The sequence below is a fragment of the Gracilinanus agilis genome, chromosome 6 (assembly GCF_016433145.1).
Source record: "Gracilinanus agilis isolate LMUSP501 chromosome 6, AgileGrace, whole genome shotgun sequence".
In the NCBI taxonomy this organism is placed as follows: Eukaryota; Metazoa; Chordata; class Mammalia; order Didelphimorphia; family Didelphidae; genus Gracilinanus; species Gracilinanus agilis.
The window spans coordinates 227,010,815-227,033,286 of NC_058135.1; the positions used below are offsets into that span (position 1 = coordinate 227,010,815).

General features: G+C 50.4%; 2 protein-coding genes across 6 annotated transcripts; one reads left to right on the plus strand and one right to left on the minus strand.

Annotated features, from left to right (window-relative positions):
• The first annotated feature begins 204 nt into the window (after nucleotides 1-204).
• Nucleotides 205-17,537, plus strand: RTKN (rhotekin). Of its 4 annotated transcripts, XM_044680093.1 has the most exons (13): nucleotides 205-726; nucleotides 8,246-8,445; nucleotides 12,023-12,084; nucleotides 12,484-12,537; nucleotides 12,636-12,753; nucleotides 12,911-13,132; nucleotides 13,528-13,622; nucleotides 13,732-13,838; nucleotides 14,157-14,288; nucleotides 15,477-15,645; nucleotides 15,962-16,066; nucleotides 16,554-16,650; nucleotides 16,768-16,860. In XM_044680093.1, exons 1-13 carry the CDS (start codon nucleotides 616-618, stop codon nucleotides 16,772-16,774), a joined length of 1,479 nt encoding a protein of 492 aa, XP_044536028.1. In that variant the 5' UTR covers nucleotides 205-615; the 3' UTR covers nucleotides 16,775-16,860. The 4 variants fall into 4 exon arrangements, with proteins under 4 accessions (XP_044536028.1, XP_044536026.1, XP_044536029.1 ...); XM_044680091.1 differs by lacking the exon at nucleotides 16,554-16,650 and having other exon boundaries at nucleotides 16,768-17,537; XM_044680094.1 differs by lacking the exon at nucleotides 16,768-16,860 and having other exon boundaries at nucleotides 16,554-16,654.
• A 111-nt stretch (nucleotides 17,538-17,648) lies between these two features.
• Nucleotides 17,649-22,448, minus strand: WDR54 (WD repeat domain 54). Of its 2 annotated transcripts, none has more exons than XM_044680096.1 (11): nucleotides 22,401-22,448; nucleotides 22,128-22,248; nucleotides 20,892-21,114; nucleotides 20,613-20,675; nucleotides 20,332-20,398; nucleotides 20,171-20,224; nucleotides 19,893-20,020; nucleotides 18,571-18,671; nucleotides 18,320-18,482; nucleotides 18,110-18,184; nucleotides 17,649-17,985 (listed from the first exon to the last, which is right to left on the minus strand). In XM_044680096.1, exons 3-11 carry the CDS (start codon nucleotides 21,111-21,113, stop codon nucleotides 17,854-17,856), a joined length of 1,005 nt encoding a protein of 334 aa, XP_044536031.1. In that variant the 5' UTR covers nucleotide 21,114; nucleotides 22,128-22,248; nucleotides 22,401-22,448; the 3' UTR covers nucleotides 17,649-17,853. The 2 variants fall into 2 exon arrangements, with proteins under 2 accessions (XP_044536031.1, XP_044536030.1); XM_044680095.1 differs by having other exon boundaries at nucleotides 22,070-22,248.
• Between the last annotated feature and the right edge of the window lie 24 nt (nucleotides 22,449-22,472).

The following is a 22,472-nucleotide window of genomic DNA, read 5'->3' on the forward strand; positions in this document are numbered from 1 at the left end:
TGCTCCAGGGCAGAGTACGGGGAACCGTTTCTGGTGCGGACTTTCTGCTCCCAGTTATCGAGGAGGGTGGAGCCAAAAGCCGAAACACGCTACCTTGGCTCCGCCCTCATCTCAGGTACGGTGCCCGCCCTCTCGGTCCCTAAGCCAACAGCCTCCGAGCCTCGGTGGAGGCTGAGTGCCGCTCTGAGCCACCTGTCTGAGTGAGGGCTTGGCTCAGGTGTCCACTCTGGGGCGGGGCTCTCCTCGAGAGAACTCTGGGCGGAGAGTTCCTCCTCCTCGTTCCTGTCCTAGGTGTCCCCTCCCGAGGCAGGGGGCGGGTGAAGTTTGGGAGTAGAGTAATTGGGAGATTCCCGGGCTTTGAGAGTGGGTGAGGGGGCTGGACCAGGCGTGGCTGGGCGTGAAGGGACAGGACAAAGCCAGGCAGGACAGGACAGGAGCCCAGAGGAGATGAGAGGAAGTCCGGGACTGAGATTAGGGAAACCCGAGGTTTGGTGGTAACAGAAAACAAAACGACCAAAATAAAACTAACCAGACTAAAAAGACCTGAGGACGGGGCGGCCCGGGACAAAAGAACCAGAGAAAGGGTCTGGGCCGTTCCGGTGTTAAGACCTGAGAATGTTTTCCCGGAATCACCGGAGTCGGGTCACTGTTGCCCGGGGTTCTGCCCTGGAGATGGAGTTCAAACGCGGCCGCTTTCGCCTCAGCCTCTTCTGCGACACCCCAGAGGTAGGAGACCCTTCTCACCCCTCCCAGCCTCGCTTGCCGCCTCCTACAGTTCGCCCCCCCTCCCCTTCGCCTGGAAGGGGTGGGGCAAGGGGTGGACTTTGTAAATACCACAATCAGGGTACCGAGGGTGTGCTGGCTTAGAATGCACTTATTGTTGTTCTCTGTCTGTGCCCATTTCCCCCAGCTTCTGTTGTGTCCGATTGAACTAGGAAAATATCAGGACTGAGCCCCAACAGTGGCTCCAGGCAAGACTTCAAAACTTCTCTGTAGCTGGTCTTCCTTGGGCCACTCTATACTCACACGCCCCTGCACCCCTTTCCGTCATGCTCAGGACACTCGGAACTTTCAGCACCAAAACCTCCTTCCTACCCCTAGTTTTTAGAACCCTTTCTTCTCCAAAGAGCCCTCTCTAAGTCCAGGTTTCTCGAGAATGATTTCCATGGAACCGACAAATGGCATATTCTTCTACCTCCAGGAGTTGGGGTACCCATGTGGTAGAGAATAGGGGACATGACTCTCATTCTACTTATTCCGGTTGTTGGACCAGGGATGTCCCTAAATGTCCAAGCCATGGTCTGGGATACTTATCTGGAAGAGAGTTCTTTCTGTTTTTTCTTTTTATTGTGAAGGCGGAGGGAAATGGGGATTATTGGGGATTGTCCTTGTAGTTGAGTAGGGTCTAGGCTGGTGTGTGTATGGTTGTTGAGCAAGTAGGAAAAAGGAAAATTCCTGGAAGAAGTCTCCAGTCCCCTAGGGACAGCACCTTTCCCCCAGACAATTATGTAGTGTGCTGAAATAGCACCGTTTCATCAGAGGAGTTGTGTTTAATCAGATGTGGCTGCCCAAGGGAGAGATGCTGGGCAATTCCTTCTCTTTCGTCCTTTTTTCTTGTCCAACAGTGGCATTATATTAAATCAGGGGGTCTTAACCTTTTTTGTTAAAGAGACCCCTTTGGAATTCTGCTGAACCCTATGGACATCCTTCTGGGAATATTTTTAAATGCATTCAGATAAAATACAGGATTACGAAGGAAGCCAAAGGTTAGTGAAGATAAAGAGGGAATATTTTTTTCCTATCCAGTGCCTGGCTACCTTCTCCCACCAGACCTGAAAAGGGTTACATGCAGTGGCTCCACCTGCCCATTCCCTCCTTCCTCCCTCCCTCCCAGCAGCAGATTCCAGTTGGAACTTCACTCTTTTCCTCCCCCAGGGAACAAAGGCCCTATTCATTCCTTCCAGCTCACCTACTCTTCTCCCTCTGCACAGCTGCCTCGGGGAAGGGAAGGGCTAGGAAGGTCCTGGCTGACAATCTGAAATGCCACCCCCCAGATCCTGTACACAAAGGGTCACCTCCAGTACACTGTGGACCCAGGGCTCCGGAATCCCGGGGCCTAGGAATAGCTGAGGTGTTTACTGAGGGAGAACTTTTAAGTCCTGGAATGGAAAGGCTGTCTCCTCCTACCCGAGGAGGCCACTCTAAACTTGGATCCAAGAGGTGGAGCTTGGATCTGAGGGTGGAGCCGGAATCGAAGACAGCTGCGGGCCAGGGCCAGGCTACAGAGTTTGGGAACCCAGTCCTAGGCTAGAGGACACTCTGGACTGAGAGAGGGGCTGGGCTTGGCCCAGGATAATAAGGCGGAGCCTGGATTACTGTGACCTTGTGGGTCACCGTGTGCTCCAGTGGAAGGGGGGGCAAGGGCTGCAGCTGGCGGGGGACTGGGGCTGGTTTCCTGTCTGGAAGGGAAGGGGCCCAGAGAAGGGAGTATGTGTAGAGGGGGAAAAGAGCTGCATGCAGGCCCTGCCCACCTAGCCCCCTCTCTTTGCTGGAAGAGTGAGGTAACTGGGGAGAGGATGGGCTGGGTTGGGCTGGGCTGGACTGAGGCGGGGCACAGCAGAGCCTGGGAGGGGCAGTTCGGAGTGGATGGGCCAGGACTCCAGGTCTCACCCGCTTCCACAACCCCGGCTCTGTAGCTGCCTCACTTTCTCCACACATTCATCCTCTCCACTAAAAAGCTGAACAAGAGCCAGGTTCCCAGTTGGAAGCCTCTAGCCTTCCTCCTGTGCTCCCTGGGAGCCCCCACGACCATGTGGAACCTAGAGCCAAATGCTGCATGACCCCCACCCCCCAGCACCGTCCTTCTGCCTCTCCCTGTCATACCACCACACTACCCCTCACCCCCATCCCTGTACACATTGGCCCTCTGTCCACTGGGCCAGTGATGTGGGCGGGAACTAGGGAGGGAATGAAAGGCCCTTTCTCTTCCACAGCTGGGAGAACAGCTGCCATCAGCCCCAAACTGGATGCTCAACTCTGCCTAGGGGCCCCTTCTGCCACCAGCCCCCCTCCCCTCAGTCAGTTCTCCAGAACCTCCCTTCTCCCCTCCCACCTTCCTTTCCTCCCCCTCCCTCCATCCCTTGCTCCCGCCTGGGGCGGTGTCAGCAGCAGTAGGGAAAGTTTGTCGTGGCAGCCCAAGGGGCCTGACTCAGGGGAGTTAGGGGCTTGAAGGGAGGAATTGGGGCTGCTTCAGGGCAGAGCTGGGGGACACAGAGATGCAGGACAGATTGCATATCATGGAAGATCTCAACATGCTGTACATCCGGCAGATGGCGCTCAGCCTGGAGGTAATGCCCCCAACCCCAACCCTGCAGGGGTGCATGCTAACCCTGCATGTGCCTGAGCCATGCATAACTGGAATCTACCGGGGTTTGAGGATGGGGAGGGGAAGGGGAGGGAAACCCTCTACAGCATTGTATACTTGCAGGCTGGATGTATACTTGCAGGCTTTCAGTGGAGCCACCCCAGTCCTCAAGCTGCCATCTTGAGAACAACCCATGCAATTCAGCTCACATTCAGTGTTTCTCACTGCCCTTTCTCCCACCCCCACACATTCTGGGAGTTGGTTGTTGGCATGTGGCTTTTCTGGAAACCAGAAGGGGGTGAGGATTGAGGAAAACCAGTATCATGTAGCAGAAAGTGGGCAAGACATTTCTCTGGTCCTCAGTTTCTTCATCTATAAAATGAGGGCAGAGAAGTGAGGGGAGGTTGGGGCCAGATAGCTTCCAGAATTTCTTTCAGAAAAGAGGGACTCTAAAGTTGGCTGTGAGGAAGCCAGCTGAGAGGATGGATTAGGAAGTGGTCAGCAGTTGTAAAAGCTAGTGGTTGTAAGGCTTGAGCACAAAAGGTAAGGGACCCTGGGACAGTCTAGCCTTGTAAATGCCAATTCCCTTCAGCCCATTGTATAACCAAGAGTCCTTCCTCACTGGCTGAAATCGGGCACATTGTCCGCTGACCACTCTTCCTTGCAATCTGGCCCCATGGGAGTTATGCTTACCAGCATGGCCCAAGTAAATGATTGTTGAATTGAACTGAATGGCTAGAGCTCTCTTTTCCCCTGCACTTCCAGCTCTTCCAAGATGGGGGAGGGCATGGAGACATACTTGTAAAAGGTTCCCAAAGTTGGGACAAGAAGGCTAGAGTGGATGGAATTAATTAGGGAAAGAAGACCACTTCTGGAGGTGACCTTAATGTGCCTGTGAAGGAAGCATGGAAATTAAAAAACAACAGTTATACGCAGGCACACACATATGCCCCCAAAACTGGGTTTGTGCCCCTTATGATCTTGAGCAAATGAGATCCCTGAGTTTCAATTTCCTCCCCTGGAAAATGGAGATAATGTTACTTGCATTATTACCTACCTCACAGGGCTGCTTCATGAAGGTTTATATGCCTATAAGATACCATAGAAATATATTGCTTTATATGGAGCAGCCAAGGCAAACTGGGGGGAAATCGGGGAAAAGTTGGGGTGGAGAGGGTGTCCAGGGAAGGTCGGAGTCAAAGAATAGAAGACCAGAAGTAACAGTACTGAAAACTCTGAAGGGAGGAGTCAGAGCTGAAGCTCAGGATGCTACTAGGGAGACAGCCCAGAGTCTGGGAAGAATCTGGGGAAGCTGCATTTGGAATTCTGACCTAGAAAAGGTGGCTGTCCATCGTGCAAATGGGGAAATAGAGCAAGGGAAGGAGGAGGAGCCAGAGACAGATTAAGAAACAAGATTCACTGGTTCTCCTACACTTATAAGGCAGGGAAGAGGGAGGGAGGATCTGTGGTAATGGGATGCTGTCCTGGTGGCAAAGGGGAACAGTCATTTGGATGTTGGGCTGGCGGGTCTATAGACTTTGGAAAGGCTGACTCCAGGGTCCAAAGGCTGGAAAGCATAATGTACAAGTTGGGAGAGATTTTCCCCTCTTTCTCCTTGGGAGATGCCTTGGGCATCAGGTTCTCTGGATTTCCTGCTCTCTCTTTCTCCTCCTCCCTCCCACCAATATAAAAAATTACATTCCTATACGTAATGAGTAGCTTCCAGGGCGGAATGAAGGGGCTCCTCGGACTCGGGCAGGATCTTGGGAGTTCTTCCTCTGTGCCTTGCTCTCTTGTGCTCTGCCCTCTCCCGCAGCAGTCCTTTCCCTCAACAGGTAGGACTTTGCCCATAGATCTTTGACTCCCTTGGAGAGGAGAGGACGAGAGTGGGCTGGCCGCGAGCCTTTTGCGAGGGGTTGTCTCCTTAGTCACTTACTGCTCCAGCCCTCGCTCCCTCCCCCCAGTTTCCCGGGGTGGGCCACGGTGCCTGATCTGGGACAGTGTACCAAGTTCCGCTAGCCAGGACAGAGATGGAGGAGGGGAGAGGAGGTGGAGCTCCAGGGCGTGACCATGATGAAGCGGGGCGGGGCTTGGGCTCAAAGCCGAATGTCGTGGGTGGGGGCTGCTGCATTTGAGGAGGGGACTGTCGAGACCCCGGGATGGTGGCTCCGTGGCCTGGGAGAATTGAAGGACTGGACACATATCCTTGCACCCCTGGCCTTCCCCCACCCCAGCTGCTCTCGCGTCGGTTTGGAGCTGATGTCACCGGAGCTCCTGAGCTCTGGAGGCGTGGGGAGGGCTCGGGAGCATCCCGGTGGAGCCTTGCTGAGCTGGCCAGGCGCTGGCCCTCCGGCCTGCAGCCCCGGTTAGCTAGCTCCTCACCGGCCCTGGCCCGGCCAGGCAGGGGCCGAGGGCCAGAGCCGTCGGCAGAATGGACAGAACTGGGGAAGGACGAGTAAGTGATGCCCGAGGGAGAGATTTCGGGTGGGAGACCCCAGAGCCTCAAAGCCCATCACTCCCTTCTGGGGTCTTGTGGTCTGTGCCTAAGGACAAGAGGCGTAGGAGAGAGGTCCTGGGAATAGACCCGTGTCATGTGGACTCCCAGTGTTTCCACACGCCCACACGCCCCTGCATAGACAGCCACTGCAGGGCTGAACAGCGTGGACAAACCCAGGGCAGGCAGGCAGCTGAACAATGACACATGGGTAAATCCCAATGGATTTAAGGGGAGCTGGCTCCCAAGGGTCTTCCTATTGACGGAGGAGGGGCTGGGAAGGTACTTTATTTGTAGAGGAATGAAAAGAAGAATTCCAGATGGAGACATCGTGGGTGATAGGTCTGGGGGAGGCAATAGGTAGTAGACTCAGGGGAGAGAAATAAATTGGCCAGTTCTGAAGTTAGGAGGAGAAGGGGGCTGTGGAGTCCATGAATCCAAGTTTGGGGTTCCTTGGGGGAGGGGATTGGTGTGAGGCAAGAAACTGAGGTAGAGGTCAAGGAACTTCACAGAGCAGAACCCTTCTTTTCCAGTTGCTGCCCCCACCCCCTTAGGTTCAGGGCATTGAGGAGAGCCTGAACTGGGGCTGGGTAATGAGAGCAGCCTGAAGAGGTGGAGGCTGGGGGATGAGCATGTTATTTGGAATTGCTCAGTGACTCAGACCTGCACCTAAGATCTGGGAGCAGTGTGCTTAGCTCACTGGCATTAGCTGAAAAAACAACATTAATGGTTCCCCACTGGCAATGGGATAAAGGCATTTAAGGTACTTATATGCTGCATTCAGCCTCCACTACCTTATGGAAAAGTCTTAGTCCGGCCAGAACAGACCTTTTGCTGTTTACTTCTACAAAGTTCCTTCACCAGGAAAACAGTCTCTCTGCCCTCCTCCTGTCAAAATTCTATCCATTTTTCAAGACCCAGCTGAAATATCCCCTATCTCTAACAAGAACTTGCCCAGTTAACCCAATTAGAAGTTGGCCTTTTATTACCTGCAAATCCTTACGTAGCTTATGCTATTGGTCTAACAGACCTATGTTATACTGCCTTTCTGTTGTAGTTATGTATGAATCTAGATTTCTCCAATGAGTTTCAGAAGGGCAGAAACCACACTTTTCATGTTTCTATAACTCCCATGAACACCCAGGGCAGTGATTTATACAGAATTGGTGCTTTGCTGGTTGGATGAATCACCTAGGCCTCCATTTCCTCATCTGTAAAATAGATAGGATGCTCCCTTTTCTAGCATTGTATTATTCTTTACTACTTTAATCAATCCTTGTGCCTTCACTCTTCCTTTCACCTATACTGCCCATTCTCTAGCATAATCAAAAGACCTTCTACTTTGAGATGAATTTAACTAAGACTGTCCCCTTTTCCTACTACAGAACTCGGGGTGGATGGCTCTTCTTACCCTAGCATTCAATGATTTTCTAGGTTCAGATTGACTTGTAGGTCAAATGGAACAGAGTGTATTGTTCCCTCCTCTCATCTTTCCCATGTTTTAAATAGCCTCTCAAAAACTCAGACCATCTTGTAAGGTTTCTAATGTAGGAGACGCCCTCCTTCCTTGTAGTTCTCTTCCTGGTCCAGCATCCCACAATTCTTCAGTCTTCATTCTGAGTTATAGGATACCTGCATGTACTGCTTTGTGGCAATTCCAGTGACCTTTTTAATGGGTTCAGCACTCCAACTAGTAAGCAGATGAAAGGGGCATGTCATTTCTTTGGTGACTCCCTTCCATGTTTCAAATCATTCCAACACCACTTGCGTATGGTTGGGTACTTATTCTATGCAAAATATTGTTAAGGGCTGAAGTTTCAAAGATTCCTAATCTAGTCCCTTCTCTCTGAGGTTTTACTAAGAGGAGGAGATAAAGCATATAGACAATTATGATTTAAAAAAAATATTGCGTGATACCTGCATAAGAGAAATACCCAAAGATCACTTCTGCCTTAGCAATGTCTCAGCAGAGCAAGTGGCATTGAAGTCAGGCTGTACCAGGAAGGTTTAATAGAAATTCTATAGGCAGAATTGGGAAGGTTGGCGGAATATGGTAATAACAGACTGTGGAGGGTCTTGAATGTTATAAGCAATGGGGAGCCGCTGGAGGTTCTTTTGAGCAAGGGAAGACCTCGCTTTGGGCTTTAGGAAGATCAGAGCTATGAATCAAGATTCTAACTTTGGCAATGTGTGTAGGATACATTGGAATAGAGAGAAAGAGGAGGCAGGGAGACTTATTTAGGAGGTCATAATGATAGTTCACTATTTATTTAACTAAATTTCTACCAAGATCTTCCTTGACTCTTATATTAGTAGGGAGAGGGGGATGTCAGTGGACAGGGGGAATCCTGCCTTTCCAGTTGCACTAATTGTTTCTCTTCCCTCAGGATACAGAGCTGCAGAGGAAGCTGGACCATGAGATCCGGATGAGGGAAGGAGCCTGCAAGCTGCTGGCTGCTTGCTCCCAAAGGGAACAAGCCTTAGAGGCCACCAAGAGCTTGCTGGTCTGCAGCAGTCGAATCCTCAGCTACATGGGGGAACTGCAGCGTCGAAAGGAAGCGCAGGTGCTGGGGAGGACAGCAAGGCGGTGAGCAGGAAGAGAAGGAGATGAATTAGGGGGCCCCTCCTGCACTAAGCAAATGATGTCTGGAGCCAAAGGTGCTCCCCAAGGATGATTGATTGATTTAATCAATATTTAATGGGTGGCAACTCTGTGTCCCCTGATGCCCCGTTGACCAAGACGACTGAATGGGGTAGGCTAACAGGTGTTGCATTTGGATGTGTAAGAGGGAGATTTTAGGTATTTTATAGATATATATTTAAAGTGTGGCTGCCAGGAATCAACAATTCAGATTGATTCCATAATTAAAATAGACCCAAGTCAGGATCGGGTTTAAGGTAGTTTATTTACAATTAGGAAGGTAAAAGGTAGGGAAATAGAGAGAGGGAGAGGCTAGTCCAGGCCTGGAGAGGCCTGGACGGAGAGAGAGGGTTAAAAGGCTAATTAAACTAGGCTACAAGCCACAAGACCATAGCAATCAGAGAGGCTATAAGCCTACTTAAGGCAGAGTCTGGAAATGCCAAGGTAGGCCAAGGAAGTCAGCCTAACTTACCCACGTGACCATTCAGAGTAGAAGCTGCCTGAGGTCTCACCGGAGAACCTCCAGCACCAAGTTCAAAGCCAGAACTGCCTCCTCTGGAAGTAACCAACATACTTAAAGAGATAGTGCCTCTCCTCACTCCCTGTGGGTACACCTCTAATTTAAGTGGACAAATGGCAGTCTCTACACTGATTTGGACTGCCCAAAGGGCAGTCCCTTGTTTTTGATTTGTTACTTATTGTCACGTGTGGGTAACTGTCTCCCCTCCCACTAAGGGAGGTGGGGATGACATCTCTATGCCTAGTGTAAGTAGAGTTTGACTATGAATGGACTAGAGCTAATTCCATTTACACAATCCCCCCTGATGATCATTGGGTGCCTAGTCACCCCAAGTGATCATTTTACATAATCCTCTTATACTCACAAAGGTCTTCTAACTACAATAGTTAGAGATAAGAGGGGAATGGAAGAGAGAGAAAGCAAACCAATGTTTGCTAAGCACATTGACAAGAAACCAATTGGGGGCAGTCCCCCATTGGCATAAAATGTACATTCAAAGTAACTGTTCAAACCTATCAGTCCATTCATTTATACCCAAAGTTCATTCTGGATTGATGGATGCAACAAACCCATCAGTTCAATCAATTGCAACCCAAAGTTCATTCTGGATCTCTTGATTAAATGTAGATTCTTCAGGCATCTCTCTGCAAACAGTTCATTCTCTGGATTAAGGAATCAGCAAGTTTCTTTCTCTGAGAAATTTTCTCGAACAAAATCAAAAAATTAAATTTTGGATTTAATAAAAATACAATTAAATCTTGGATTTTATAAAAATACAATCCCCCCTGATGTGGGTATTTTAAAAGAAATACCCAGATCAGCTCAAGATATATAGTTGAGTCATGGGGTTGTATGAGTAAATTCAAAAGAAAAAACAAAAGTATAAAAAAATCAAATGGTCTTATGGCTTGTAGCCTAGTTTAATTAGCTTTTTAACTCTCTCTCTCCGTCCAGGCCGAGGCCTGGACTAGCCTCTTCCTCTCTGTATTTCCCTACCTTTTACCTTCCTAATTGTAAATAAACTACCTTAAACCCGATCCTGACTTGGGTCTATTTTAATTATGGAAGCAATCTGAATTGTTGATTCCTAGTGGCCACACTTTAATTATATATCTATAAAACACCTAAAATCTCCCTCTTACAGATGACAGAATTTGGGGTATGTGGTGTCTAGGAGTGTCCAGAACAGATAGTTGGAGGGACCCCTCTGGGCCCAGAATGGCCATGGCATCAGGCTTCTAGAAATCTTTCACTCACTGACTGTCACATCCTAAGACAGGATTCTCCACAAGCTCTGGAAGGGAACTGTCCTGAACAGAGAACACAGTTCCAAGGCATTGGATATACTAAGCAAGGAGGCTAGTAGTATCCCTACCAGCTCACGACAAGAATGTTAAAGGGGGTAATTGCAAGAAGGGAAGATGAGAGGAAGGCTTTCAGGGTACATGGGAGCATGACTCCAACCAAGTGATGTATTGGAATAACCAGAGCTGTAGGCAGTTTAGGGGGGAGGCTAACTGGGCTATCAGATGTTGCATCCAGTGCTAGAGAGATACAAATGGCTCCAAATTAAAGACTTACAGACACAGGACCTGAAAGAGACTGGGTCCATGCAATACACTTTCTGTATGAGAAGCATCATGGCACTGTGGATAAAGGGCTGGGCTAGGAGGAAGACCAGAGTTCAAATCCCTTCTGAGATATGTACTCCCTGTGGTGACTCTGGGCCTCAGTTTCTCCATCTGTAAAATGGGGAAGGGTTAGACTATATGGCCTCAGAGGTCCTTTCCAACTTTAAATCTATAATCCTAGTTGGTAAAATTTGAGGAATGCCATAAGACTCCAAAGTATTGTTTTGTCAGTGTTGATGGGGTGGGAATTATCTTAGAGTTTAGATCACTGTAGTGGGAAAATGGTTAGTTAAAGGGCATCAAAAAAAGGTACTAGTTACTTGGTTCAGAGGATAAATAAGTTGGCCTGGGGCCCAATGTGGGATTTAGAGCTGAAAGGGCCTAGTTCAACTCCCTAATTTTAAAAATGAAGAAACTGAGAAAAGAAAAATAACTTTCCCCAGGTGATAGAGGTAGTTGTTTTTTTAGGGCCAGGATTTCACCCCAAGTCCATAGAGAATTCTAATTGCCAATTCAGGGCACCATAGTCCCTTGCTCAACAATGGCAGGTCAGCAAAGATGAGCTTTATCTTCAATGTCCTTCCCATCAATCAGTCTACCAGGAGTTCCTTATTAATTACCTCCTATGTTTTTTTAGGTTTCTCCCTCCCAATTCTCCACTCCTCAAAAATGTAATCGTCATATAAAAGAGAAAGGTTAATGGGATATAAGTCAAAGAGGAAGGAGTTGGGCAATATTAGTTGATTAATATTAAGAAGAAATCATTGGCATTTATAGGATGATTTGAGATTTAGAAACTTCTCACTTGAGGTTCATATCTATATGTATACTATAATGTAGATATGATATATATTATGTATATTATTATCCCCCTTGTACAGACAGGAAAACTGAGTCTCAGAGAGAAAGCTCTGGTCAAAAATCTAGCATCAGAGAGCAGGATTCAAACTGAGCTCTCTCTTACTCCTGAATTTAGCACACTTTCTACAGTGGAGGAAGGGACCCCACATAGCAAGATTATTACCCTTATGAGGCATCTGAGTCAGAGAATGTGTTTGAGTTCATACATCTCTGGAACCTTGTGTGTACACATGGGTGGAAGTACATTAAGTGATCACTGACACTCCTAATGGGGATTAATGAGCTGTACGGAAATTCCTAGGGCCACCCAGCCCCTTATGCTATACTCTTGTCTCCTCCAGTGCCTACCATGTTGGCAACAAATCATCCTGACACAGGAGGGAACGAGGGGCGTAGCAGTCCCTGGTAGCAGGAGGGCCCGTGATCCCTATGTTTCTTGGCGAGGGGCTGGAGGGGGGAAGAAGAGGTGCTTAATTACAATAACCTGCTTATATCCTCTCCTTGACCCAAGGCCTTCAGAGACTGGGCCCCCAGATGAACGCTCTGCGTGTCGTGGCACAGTTTGTATCTCTGGTAAGGAACCTCCGGTTCATCCTCATTGACATTTTACCTCACTGCCTCCCAGCATTGTGACTCTTCCTACCCACAGGCTCTATCCCTGGGATTAAAGAATATCAATCCAGAGCGCAGCTAGGTAGCTCCTTGGAAGAGAACCGGGCCTAGAGAGGGGGAAGTCATGGGTTCAAATCTGGCCTCAGACACTTCCTAGCTGGGTGACCCTGGGCAAGTCACTTAACCCCCATTGCCTAGCCCTTCTGCCTTGGAATTGATAAGCAGTGTTGATTCTAAGATGTAAGGTGAGGGTTTAAAAGAAGAAAGACTATTGTCCAAGGTGAATATCTTTTCTCCTGGGGTACCTCCTTTATTCTTTATTCCCTTGTTGTCTTAACCCACGCTGGGTTCCTTCTCTAGACATCCGAATCCCCCTCATGTGGAAGGACACAGAGTATTTCAAGAACAAGGGAGGTGAGTCTCACAGACTGTTGTTTTCAAGGGACCCTCGCAAGGTCTATCAGTCCAGCTTCCACTTCTCCTTATTTGACTTCTGGCTTCTCTGCCCTCAGACCTACACCGATGGGCTGTGTTCCTGTTGCTGCAGCTGGGGGGGAACATCCAGGACACAGAGATGGTCCTGGTAGACAGGACATTAACAGACATCTCGTTTCAGAGCAGTCTTCTTTTGTGAGTCCTTGAACCCTCCTCCTTCCCTACTGTCCAACCCACACCTGATCCCTGGCATGGGAGGGAGGTACAGTCCAGATCCCTGTAGAACAGCGCTTCTGGGGCCTCCCTCGACTCCCTCCAGAGACCTTTGTCACGTCACCCCCATCTTTTGCAGTATGGAGGCAGGACCAGACTTTGAGCTGAGGCTGGAGTTGTACGGGGCCTGCGTGGAGGAGGAGGGAGCTCTGGCTGGGGCCCCCCGGAGACTGGCCAGCAAGCTCAGCAACTCTCTGGGAAGGTCCTCTGGAAGGCGAGTTCGGGCTTCACTGGAGAGCGCCGGGGGCTCTGGGAGTAGCAGTGCAGGGAATCCCATCCTGCTCCCCACCCCAGCTGTGGGGTAAGACATCATCCTGTGCCCTGTGGCTCTCTCCAGTGGTCTCTGAGCCTCCTCACAGACTCACCGGGCTATAGTGGGGGAAGGCAAGAGACATGGGAGGCAAGGATAGCCATTCACACCTAAACATATGGCCCAGGACACATCTGGGTGATTAATAGCCAAGTGGGCCAGTGTGGTTTAGGAAGGCCTTGGAAGGAAAGGACTCTGGACTGGGCTTTTTAGTGACTGAAGAGATGCCTTAGACAGCCCTCAATGAAAACGTGAAAATATAAAATTAAAATGGGGGGGGGGAAGCCCCCAATGTCAGAGGAAGAGGAGTTGCTTCACCACGTGATCCTTTGACTTCCCTCCCAAGCCCATTCTTGTTCCCACCTGTTTCTTTGTCCCTCCCACAGAGGACCCCGATATCACCTCCTGGCCCAGACCACCCTGACTCTGGCGGCAGTACAGGATGGCTTCCGAACTCATGACCTCACCCTCACTAGTAACGGTGAGTGAGTGAGGGTCAGTCGGGGTAAAGTCTGGTTCTGGATGGAGAGAAGAGGGGCTCAGTTAAAGGGTCGCCCTCCTCTTCCCCAACATCTCTCTGTTTTCCCCAGAGGAGAACCCAGCCTGGCTGCCTCTCTATGGCAGTGTGTGTTGTCGCCTGGCAGCTCAGCCCCTCTGCATGACTCAGCCCGTCATGAGTGGCACCCTCAGGGTGCAGGTGAGGGTGGGGAGGGAACAAGGGTGGGGGGAGGAGGGCAAAGGGATGGTTATGAAGAGGAACTAAGAAGGAAGAGGCAGGGAATTGTTTCAGGAATAAAGGCTGGAAATGGAGGCATCCAGTGGGCTGTGGGGGATGAGAGGTGAAATGATAAGTGAGGGAGCCATCCTCTGGAATCCCAGCATTAGTGTGAGGGAGAAGCAGAGACAGAAGTGTTACTGAGAGGCACCAGGAGAAGGGGAGGAGTGGAGGAGCCAGGTGGGGTGGGAAGGATGGGGGTAGAAATTCACTTCTCCCTTTGGCTTGTTTGCCCTCTAGCATCAGGTCGGGGGCCAGCAGAGCTGGGGCCAGGTACATGGCATCCTGAAAGGAACCAACCTTTTCTGTTACCGCCATCCTGGGGAAGCCAACACTCAAGAAGATCCATTGTTCACCATTGCAATCAACAAGGTGATGGGTCCTCCTGAGCCTCCTGGGGCCAGGGAACATCCTCTCCAGACCACTGGGGAACGTGGGCCTTGGACAGAAAGGGGGCTCCTACTTCTGCTACAGCTCTTAAAGATGAAAACAGCCTAGCACCGATCCCCTGAGAGATACACCATAGTTACAGACCACATGTGCCTGAACTGCCTCCACTCAAAACAACAACCCTGGAGGAGACAGCAGAGACTAATTAAGCTCACTGTTTGCTGTCCGCCAGGCTCCTCCAGTCTCAAATCCCCCCAAAACTTTTACTGTGTGATTTTGGTGCTTACTCTCCTGCCTGCCTCAACCTCAGCTTCTTTATCAATCCAGTGAACCAGATGACTTCCTGTGCAATAGGCTCTCTCCTTCCTCTGTTTAGAGGTCTCCCTCCTCCCTTCTCTTTTTGTCTTTGTTTCTGTCTATCTGTCTCTCTTTCACTCTGCCTGTCTGTCTGTCTGTCTGTCTCCCTCTCTCCCTCTCTCCCTCTCTCCTTGACCGACTGTCTCGAGCTGCTCTTACTCTCCTTTTGGCAGGTTTTCCTCCTTTCTTTCAGAACAGGGGTTCCGAAGGTGGCCCCTTTTGGCTGGCTGATGAAATCTGTTGACCCCTTTTCAGAATATCATTTCCAATGCAAAAATAAGTCACATAAGATTGCAAAATGAACCAATTATATTGAAATATGGTTACCAATCTATTTTTTAAAAACAAGGTCAAGGTTTGGAGATTTAGGACTTTAGAAGATATTCTCCTCAGTTCAATATCTCTCTCCCATTCTGTCCTATTTTTCCTAGTGTTTAACTTTATCCAGCTCTGCCTTTGGACTGTCACTTTCTGACCCTGAAAGCTGGGCCTCAGTTTCCTTATCTGTGAAATGAGGAGATGAAAGGGGGTTGGACTCGATGTTTGCTAAGATCCAGCTGTAGACCTGAGTCCTAAATTTCCTTGTTCCTCCCTTTCCCTGTCAGTCTTGTGTTGTCAGACATCTTCTCTTAGCCTCTGATCCAATCTGGTCTTCAGTTCCCATTTTCCAGAGAGGGAAATGCTAGTAGTTTTTACCACTTGGTAGGGCACTCCATGATGGGTTACCAAAAAGGAGGGGATGGGGAGACCACCAGGGAGGAGGAAGATGAATCTGGCACTTGGGCTGGACCTGAACCTTTCTCCTTTCTACAGGAGACTCGGGTCCGGGCTGGGGAGAAGGACCAGAGCCTGGGGGGACCTCTCACCCTCAGCATCAGTAACCGGTATGGGGGAGATGAAGTGACTCACACATTGCAAATGGAGAGCCGGGGGGCCCTGCAACGCTGGATGGAGGCTTTATGGCAGCTCTTCTTTGACATGAGTAAGTGGGTGTAGAGCTGACTGAGCCCCCAAAGGTGTTCCAGGGGTGGGGTCTGCAATGCTCCTGGGGGCTCTCATTGGTTGGGGACAGGTCAGAGAGAACCCACAGAGCTCCAAAGGGCTCTTACTGGCAGGAGAGATTGCAGATAGTAGTCCTCTTGTAAGACTGGAGGGCAGCCCAGCAGGGTCCTGTTGGGCTGACGCCCGTCTCTGTCCAATGACTGGAAGGGGAGGTTTATTGGAGAGAAAAGCCAGGGTGAAGCTGAGGTGCCCAGCTGACCCACCATGACAAGTACTCTTTTTCTCCCTCCCCTTAGGCCAATGGAAACAGTGCTGCGATGAGCTCATGAAGATTGAAGTCCCTTCTCCACGAAAGCCACCTCCTGCACTGGCCAAGCAAGGCTCCCTCTACCATGAGATGGGTAAGGAAGACTCTGGGAAGAGGAGGGAGGTGGGTGCTCATGAATGGAGGCAGATAGAAAAGGGTCCCCAGGCTTGGGCACGTCATCTTTGAGCAGAAATGACCTCCAGCTCACTTCTTCCTGTCTGGTCCACTCTCTTCTCTGACTTATTCACTTCAAGCTCAGCCCTGTTCTCAGACCCACTCACCTCCCCCCTATTGTCACCTCTGTCCCTCTTCTCAGACCCACTTGCCTCCCCCTTCCACCCTGCCAGGTCTCACTTTCTCTTCCTCCTTCTGGACTCTTATCAGGCCTCTCTCCCTCTGCTCTTAGATACCCCCCAAAATAGTTCCTTCCTGTAGAGTTCTCCAGGCCTTTCCCTTCCTAATGCCTTCTTTTCTGTTTCCCCTTCTTCATGCTGGTCTCGTCTCCTGGGACCCCTTCCCTTCCTTTTCTTGGTCTCTCTGTGTCGTGCCATCTTCTCCCCCTGTCCCCCTCCCTCCCTCAGCCTTGGTCCCAGGGGGCCCAGGCGAGGGGCTACTGCTCCAGGATAATGCTGTATCAGCCGAGATCCGGGCTCTGCTCTCCTCCTATTACAGCGACAGGTGACAGCTGGCCTGGTGGCTGGGAGGGGGTCGGAGGGGAGGGGGGCAACACAGAGCAAGTCTGGGGCTGAAGCTCTGATGTGTACCCCATCCTCAAATCCTCCCCTGGTGCTACAGCTATTGACCCTTTAGATGACATCGCGGCAGTGACGGACATCCTGGCGAAGCAGGAGGGCCCCCCTCTGGATGTTCCCCCACCCTGGCTGGCCTTATTTACAGAGAAGCTACCCTCCTCGAAGCATCCAATCCATGCACCCCGAAGCCCCTCTCCACCCCGTGCCTGCCCAGGCTCTCGAGCCACTCCCTGGGGCCGGCCCCGTACCCTCTCCCTGGACGCTGCTCCCCGAGGCCGCCCCCCACTTCCTCCCCGATCCAGCTCTAGTTCCAGCTCAGGCTCTGGAAGCCCTGCCCCCCGACAGCGGTCTCCTCCAGCCCGGGGTTTCCGGGCAAAAGCTCGGCCCTGGCTCCAGTCACCTGTGTGAGGGGTTGAAGAAGGGGGTGCTACTGGAAACAAGGTAATGCTAGAAGAGGAATTGCTTTCTGATGTCCCTCAAAGGAGTGGTGTCAGGGGACAGTCAGTGGTGCCACAGATGAGGGTTCTTGGGATGGCCAACTTGATGCCTGGCTCTGCTGTGGTTTGAGTGAGAATGTAAACCCCTTCCCAACTGTGGTGCCACCACAAGGGGACCTTGTCCACAGCTGGCTGGTGGACTCGGGCCAACTCCTGAGAGAAAACTGGAACACCCCCCAGCCCAACTGCACTACCCTATCTTGGGCAAGAGTGAGGTGGGCAGCCCCTGAGGCTCTGGAGGGAGGGAGGGAGCTGTAATGCCAGAAAGGGTGCCTGCCCCTACACTCAATCATTAAAGTCTATTTAATATCATGAAGTTAAGCTCTAGTGTCTTGGCTGCTGAGAAGGCAGGTAAATCGGACTGCACCCCTACTTTCTCTGTCTAAAGTCCTGTAGTCGCCACTTTAAAAAAATAAACAAAGAAGGATTGAGAGGTCATGCCATACCTTTTATATATTCAACAGTGGGAGTCACTGCTTCATAAGTGTCAGATAGGAAGGGAAAGCCCCCTTCCCAGGAAGATCCCAGTACTATTTAGGGGCAGAATCAGGGGGCGGATTCTCTTCTTCCCATCTCACAGCTTGTTGTCAGGCAGTCCTGGCTCTCTTCCTCTTCGTCCTCTCCCTCCTTGCTTACGCACAAGTGTATCTTAGGATCTCGGCCAAGTCATAGCCAGTCACAGCAAAGGAAGAGCCTTTAGGATCACAGAATCGGGCTCCACACACTAGAGTATCAGTCACACATTCTGCATGGCAGTGTTCCACCTGGGGGAAGGGGAGGAAGGATCAGGGTCCTGCTCTTGTGGAAGAGAGGAATTTTGTGCTCTCTGTGGGGATTGGAGCACTAAAATTGTTCCCAAATGTGACTCTGCCCAGGCTTGGTACAGACCTCAATGCACCCACTGTCCGGATTTCTGCTTAGCTTCCAGATATGCACAAAGGAGTCTTCAGCCCCAGAGAGCAGCTGTAGGAGAGGGAAATGACATGAAAAACCCCAGTTTGTGCATACAAGGATTCCCTGTCAAATGCCTCCATCATGGTTTCCTACTGAGAAACCTAGAAGATGGTCATTGACACCGTGAGGCTTAGACTGACTCACCTTGCCCGCTTCAGGTGCCAAGTCAAGGGCACTGATACTACGGGCATGGGCGTTGATCTGGACGTGCAAGGCCCCCGAGCTGGCCTCAAAGATTCGGATCTGCCCATCCCCAAAACCAGCAGCTACAGAGCCTTGCCACAACTGGACTGAGGGGCAAGGAATCCTGTGGAGATAAAGGACACTGGGTTAGCCTCCCCAATTGACTTCCCATCTAAACCCTGACCCTTCTCCCCTTCTTGGATCTCCCATACCCAAATCCTGAGATTCGGGTCAGCAGCTTAAATTCCGGCCCTGACTTCCAGACGCACAGAAGGCCTGAGTCATCCGCTGTCACCACATCAGCTACACAATCCTGAGGGAAGAGAGACAGTAGGTCATCTCCCTAAGACCACCTCCCATGAGTCCTATACTCTGTTAGAGCCAAGGGAGCATTTGTCAGCCACTGCCCTTTGGTAGACTGGGGTCTGGAACTTAGAATAAAGATGGACAGCAGTACCGATAGCCAATCTTCTAGCTAGAGCTCCTCTCAGCCAGACTCCTGGCAGCAAAACCTGCCTGCTCAGCTAGAATTTCACTGGGTGCTTATAACACCCTCAAAGGGGGTATCATCGTCCCTTTTGGAGACTAAGGCTGAGGCACAGAGAAAGGAAATTATTTAAAGAGGTCCTTGAGATGAGGACCCAGGTTTCTGAAATTTAGTCAAGCAATTTAAAAGTCTTTATTGAGCTCTAAGTTCCTGTCCTCACAAGATATTGGCGTTCTGCACCTTTGTTATGTGTCATGGATTCATGGAAGAGTCGGTGAAACCTTATGGGTTCCTTCTCAGAATAATATTTCAAATGCATAAAAGAGGATTACTAAAGAAATCAATGATACTGAAATATGGTTAGCAAGTTATTTTTATAAAAATTTCATAAACCTCCAGGTTCAGAACCCATGCACTATATTAAGAAACAAGGGTGTCATATAATAAGGTGCTGTTGTGTAATGCCAACAGTAAAAAATAGCCATTTGTAGGAGAGATTGAATAAAGTATATTATTAAACAATGCAAATTCTTATGGGAAGGCAAGATGAGAGAGGTGAGACATGAACTGGGCCATCATCCTTCAACAGGAAGGTTTTGGAGAAGAGAGAGGAAAGATCATGGAATAATAGAATTAGAAGAGAATTTAAATCTAGCCCAATCCACTTTACATTTGAGGCAACAGAAACCCAACCTAGACTGAGAAGTGACCTGTCTGAGGTCCCTCAATTAAGAAACTGTTAGGCCATAAGCAGAATCAAGGTCTCCTGAAGTCTTATTCAGGGATCTTTTCATGGAGAGGAAATGTGGCCTTGTACTGGATTTAGTCAACAAGACCTGGGTTCAAATCCTATCTTGGACATTTTCTAGGTGACGATGAGCTATCTTTCTGTGCCTGTTTTCTCATATGTTAAAAAAAAGGAGATGGCACTCATTGTCCTCCAAAGTCCATCCCAGCTATGATCCTCTGATCATCTTGCTGGACTGGGCTATTGGGGAATGAGAAGTTCTTTCCCCACTTCCCTCCCTGTACAGAAGGATTCCTTACCTGTCCCTGAGCAGGCTCAGCTGCAATGTCTGTCACTGGCATCCGGTGTTCATTCAGCTCCTCACTCAGCATAATGTTGGGTCCTTTGGCTGGCACATCAAACACCAGTACCCGGCCAGACCACGTCCCTGTGGCCAGGGCCATGGTGGGCCTCAATGGCTGTCTCCAGTCACATATCTTACTCCCCATCCCAGCCAGGCTCCTTCATCCCAATATTCTCTCCAATACTCCCACCCAGCCAAGACCCCTTACACATCACCTCCCCACAACCTCCTCACCCACACAGATGTAGTGGCCACTGGCAGCAATTCCTCGGGCAAACAGGGCCTGCGCTAAGATAGGAGGATCATCAAATGCCCCAAAGAAGCCCAGTCTTTGCCTCCCTCCCAATTCTCCTCTTCTGCCTAAATTTCCCACCCCATTGCCTGCCCTGCAGTACCTGGGAGGGCATCACTAGAATCCAGAGCATGCCAGTAAACCATGACAGAACCATCTGACTCATATATCTGCAAGGGAGGAACAGTAGAGGTGGAACTAAGTTGTGGGAATAGATAAATACATTAAACCATAGCTGTGGGGAAGGTAGGGAGAACCCTACTGGGGATGTCAGCCTGTAGGTATGTGGAATGGGATGTCCTCGTGCAGAAATGCAGGGTCAAATACAAGGGAAAGGATGGAGGAGAGGGACCTAGGGACAGAAATGCCCTTTTTCTTGTTTACCTGTATGCCTCTCTGTGAAGTCAATACTAGTAACACCCGGAAAGGCAGGACACACCAGTAGGCCTGAGAAGAAGTCAATGTAGGAGTCAGAAAAGGAAAAATGCACAAGGAACTGTGGCATTAGTGGGGGTTTAGAAGAAACATTAACAGAATCAACAGACACAATAGCATGGGGTAGAAATCAGGAGAGGCAGAGGGACCTGCCAGCATCAGGTCCTACCCTTAAAAGAACCTTCCTCTTAGGATGGTCCAGCTTCTTCCCTGGGTCAGATAACTCACCTGGGTGATAAGAGGAAGGTTCAGCCCAGCCCCTTCTTTAGCGTGGAGCAGACGATGGGACAGAGGAAGGCCATTGGGGACTGCACTGAGGAGTTCACAATTGGACCCATGGACCAAAGCAAACTGGGCCAATCCTGAGGCTGGCAGGGGCAGCACACAGAGGTTGTTGTACAGGGCTGCAGGGCAGGACCGGAGAAGCAAAGGCCGTTCCCTGCGGTACATCCTGGGGCAGAAATACTCAGAGGTTGAGAGGGAGCTAGGACAAGGTGAATGGACACTGGAGAGATACTAGAAGGTCAGAGAAGTTTTTAAGGAAACCATGAAGATTCACAAGTCTGGAGGTCAGGAAATACACAGGACATCAAACAGTGGGTATTGGGATGGCAGTAGAGGGGGAAAATAGGCATTTATATAGCCCCAGAGCTATGCTTTACAGATATTTCATTTGATCCTCCTGGGAGGTAGGTGCTGCTGTTATTTCCATTTTATAGTTGAGGAAACTGAGGCAGACAATGGATATGTGATTTGTCCACAGCTAATAATCCTCTGAGGATGGATTTGAATTTCAGGTCATGTTGACACCAAGCCCAGAACTCTGTCCACTACACTACAAACCTGGGGGGGGGGGTGATAAGGATGAGGGAGATGGGGATGAGAATACCTGGAGGAGAGACCTGGAACTGAGAGTTAAGTGGTCTACAGGGGTGGGGGGTTAGGGTGCAGGGAGGGGGTTGGGGGGGGTGAGGATGTGTGGCTCAGTGGATGGAGAGCAGGGTTGGAGCCAAGAGGATCTGGCTTCAAATCTGGCCTCAGATACTTCCTAGCTGTGTAACCCTGAGCAAATCACTCAACTTCCATAACTTAGTGCTCTTCTACCCTAGTACGGATACTTAGTATTGATTCTAAGATAGAAGGTATAGTTTTTTTTTTTTAAAGAGGTCATCTTGGGGTGTGGCAATGGTGGGGCTCTCTGGAATTAAGGAGAAATGCACCAGGAGTCAGGAAGCACAGGAGGGTCAGTATGGGTTATTCCTTGGACGGGGGTGTTTAATGACCAGATAGATGCCTGAGCTCCAGGGGGCAGTGTCCTGAGGGGTCCCCGGGCGCACCGGCCCCTCCCCACCCCCAACCCGGGGGGTGAGTGGTGGGAAAGGGGATGAAGAGGCAGAAGGACACACATCTAGCCCTACAGGTGGGAGGTGCGAGGTCGCGGAGGGACACAGGTCGGGCTCACACTTGCACAGGAGGACCGCTGAGGGACACCGAGGCTCGAGGGTCTCACGCTGCCACAGCACCGGCGCTGGTGTACCTTCAACACACGGGGGTCGGGGCTACAGGAAGACGAGGGAGCAGGAGCCTGAATCAGACGAGAGGAAGGGGAAGCGGAGAGGGCAAATCAGGGCCCAGACCCCTCCCACCAGAACCCGGTTCCTTCCCCGCCTCTTCTGCCCTGGTTAGACGTCCCTTCCAGACCTCCCCGCGCCCCCCTTCCGCGGCACCGCGCCTCACTCTGCCTGTCAGTCCCCGCATCCGCCGCCACCATGGAGACGACGCACGGGGCGCCGCAGTGGCGCCTTACGT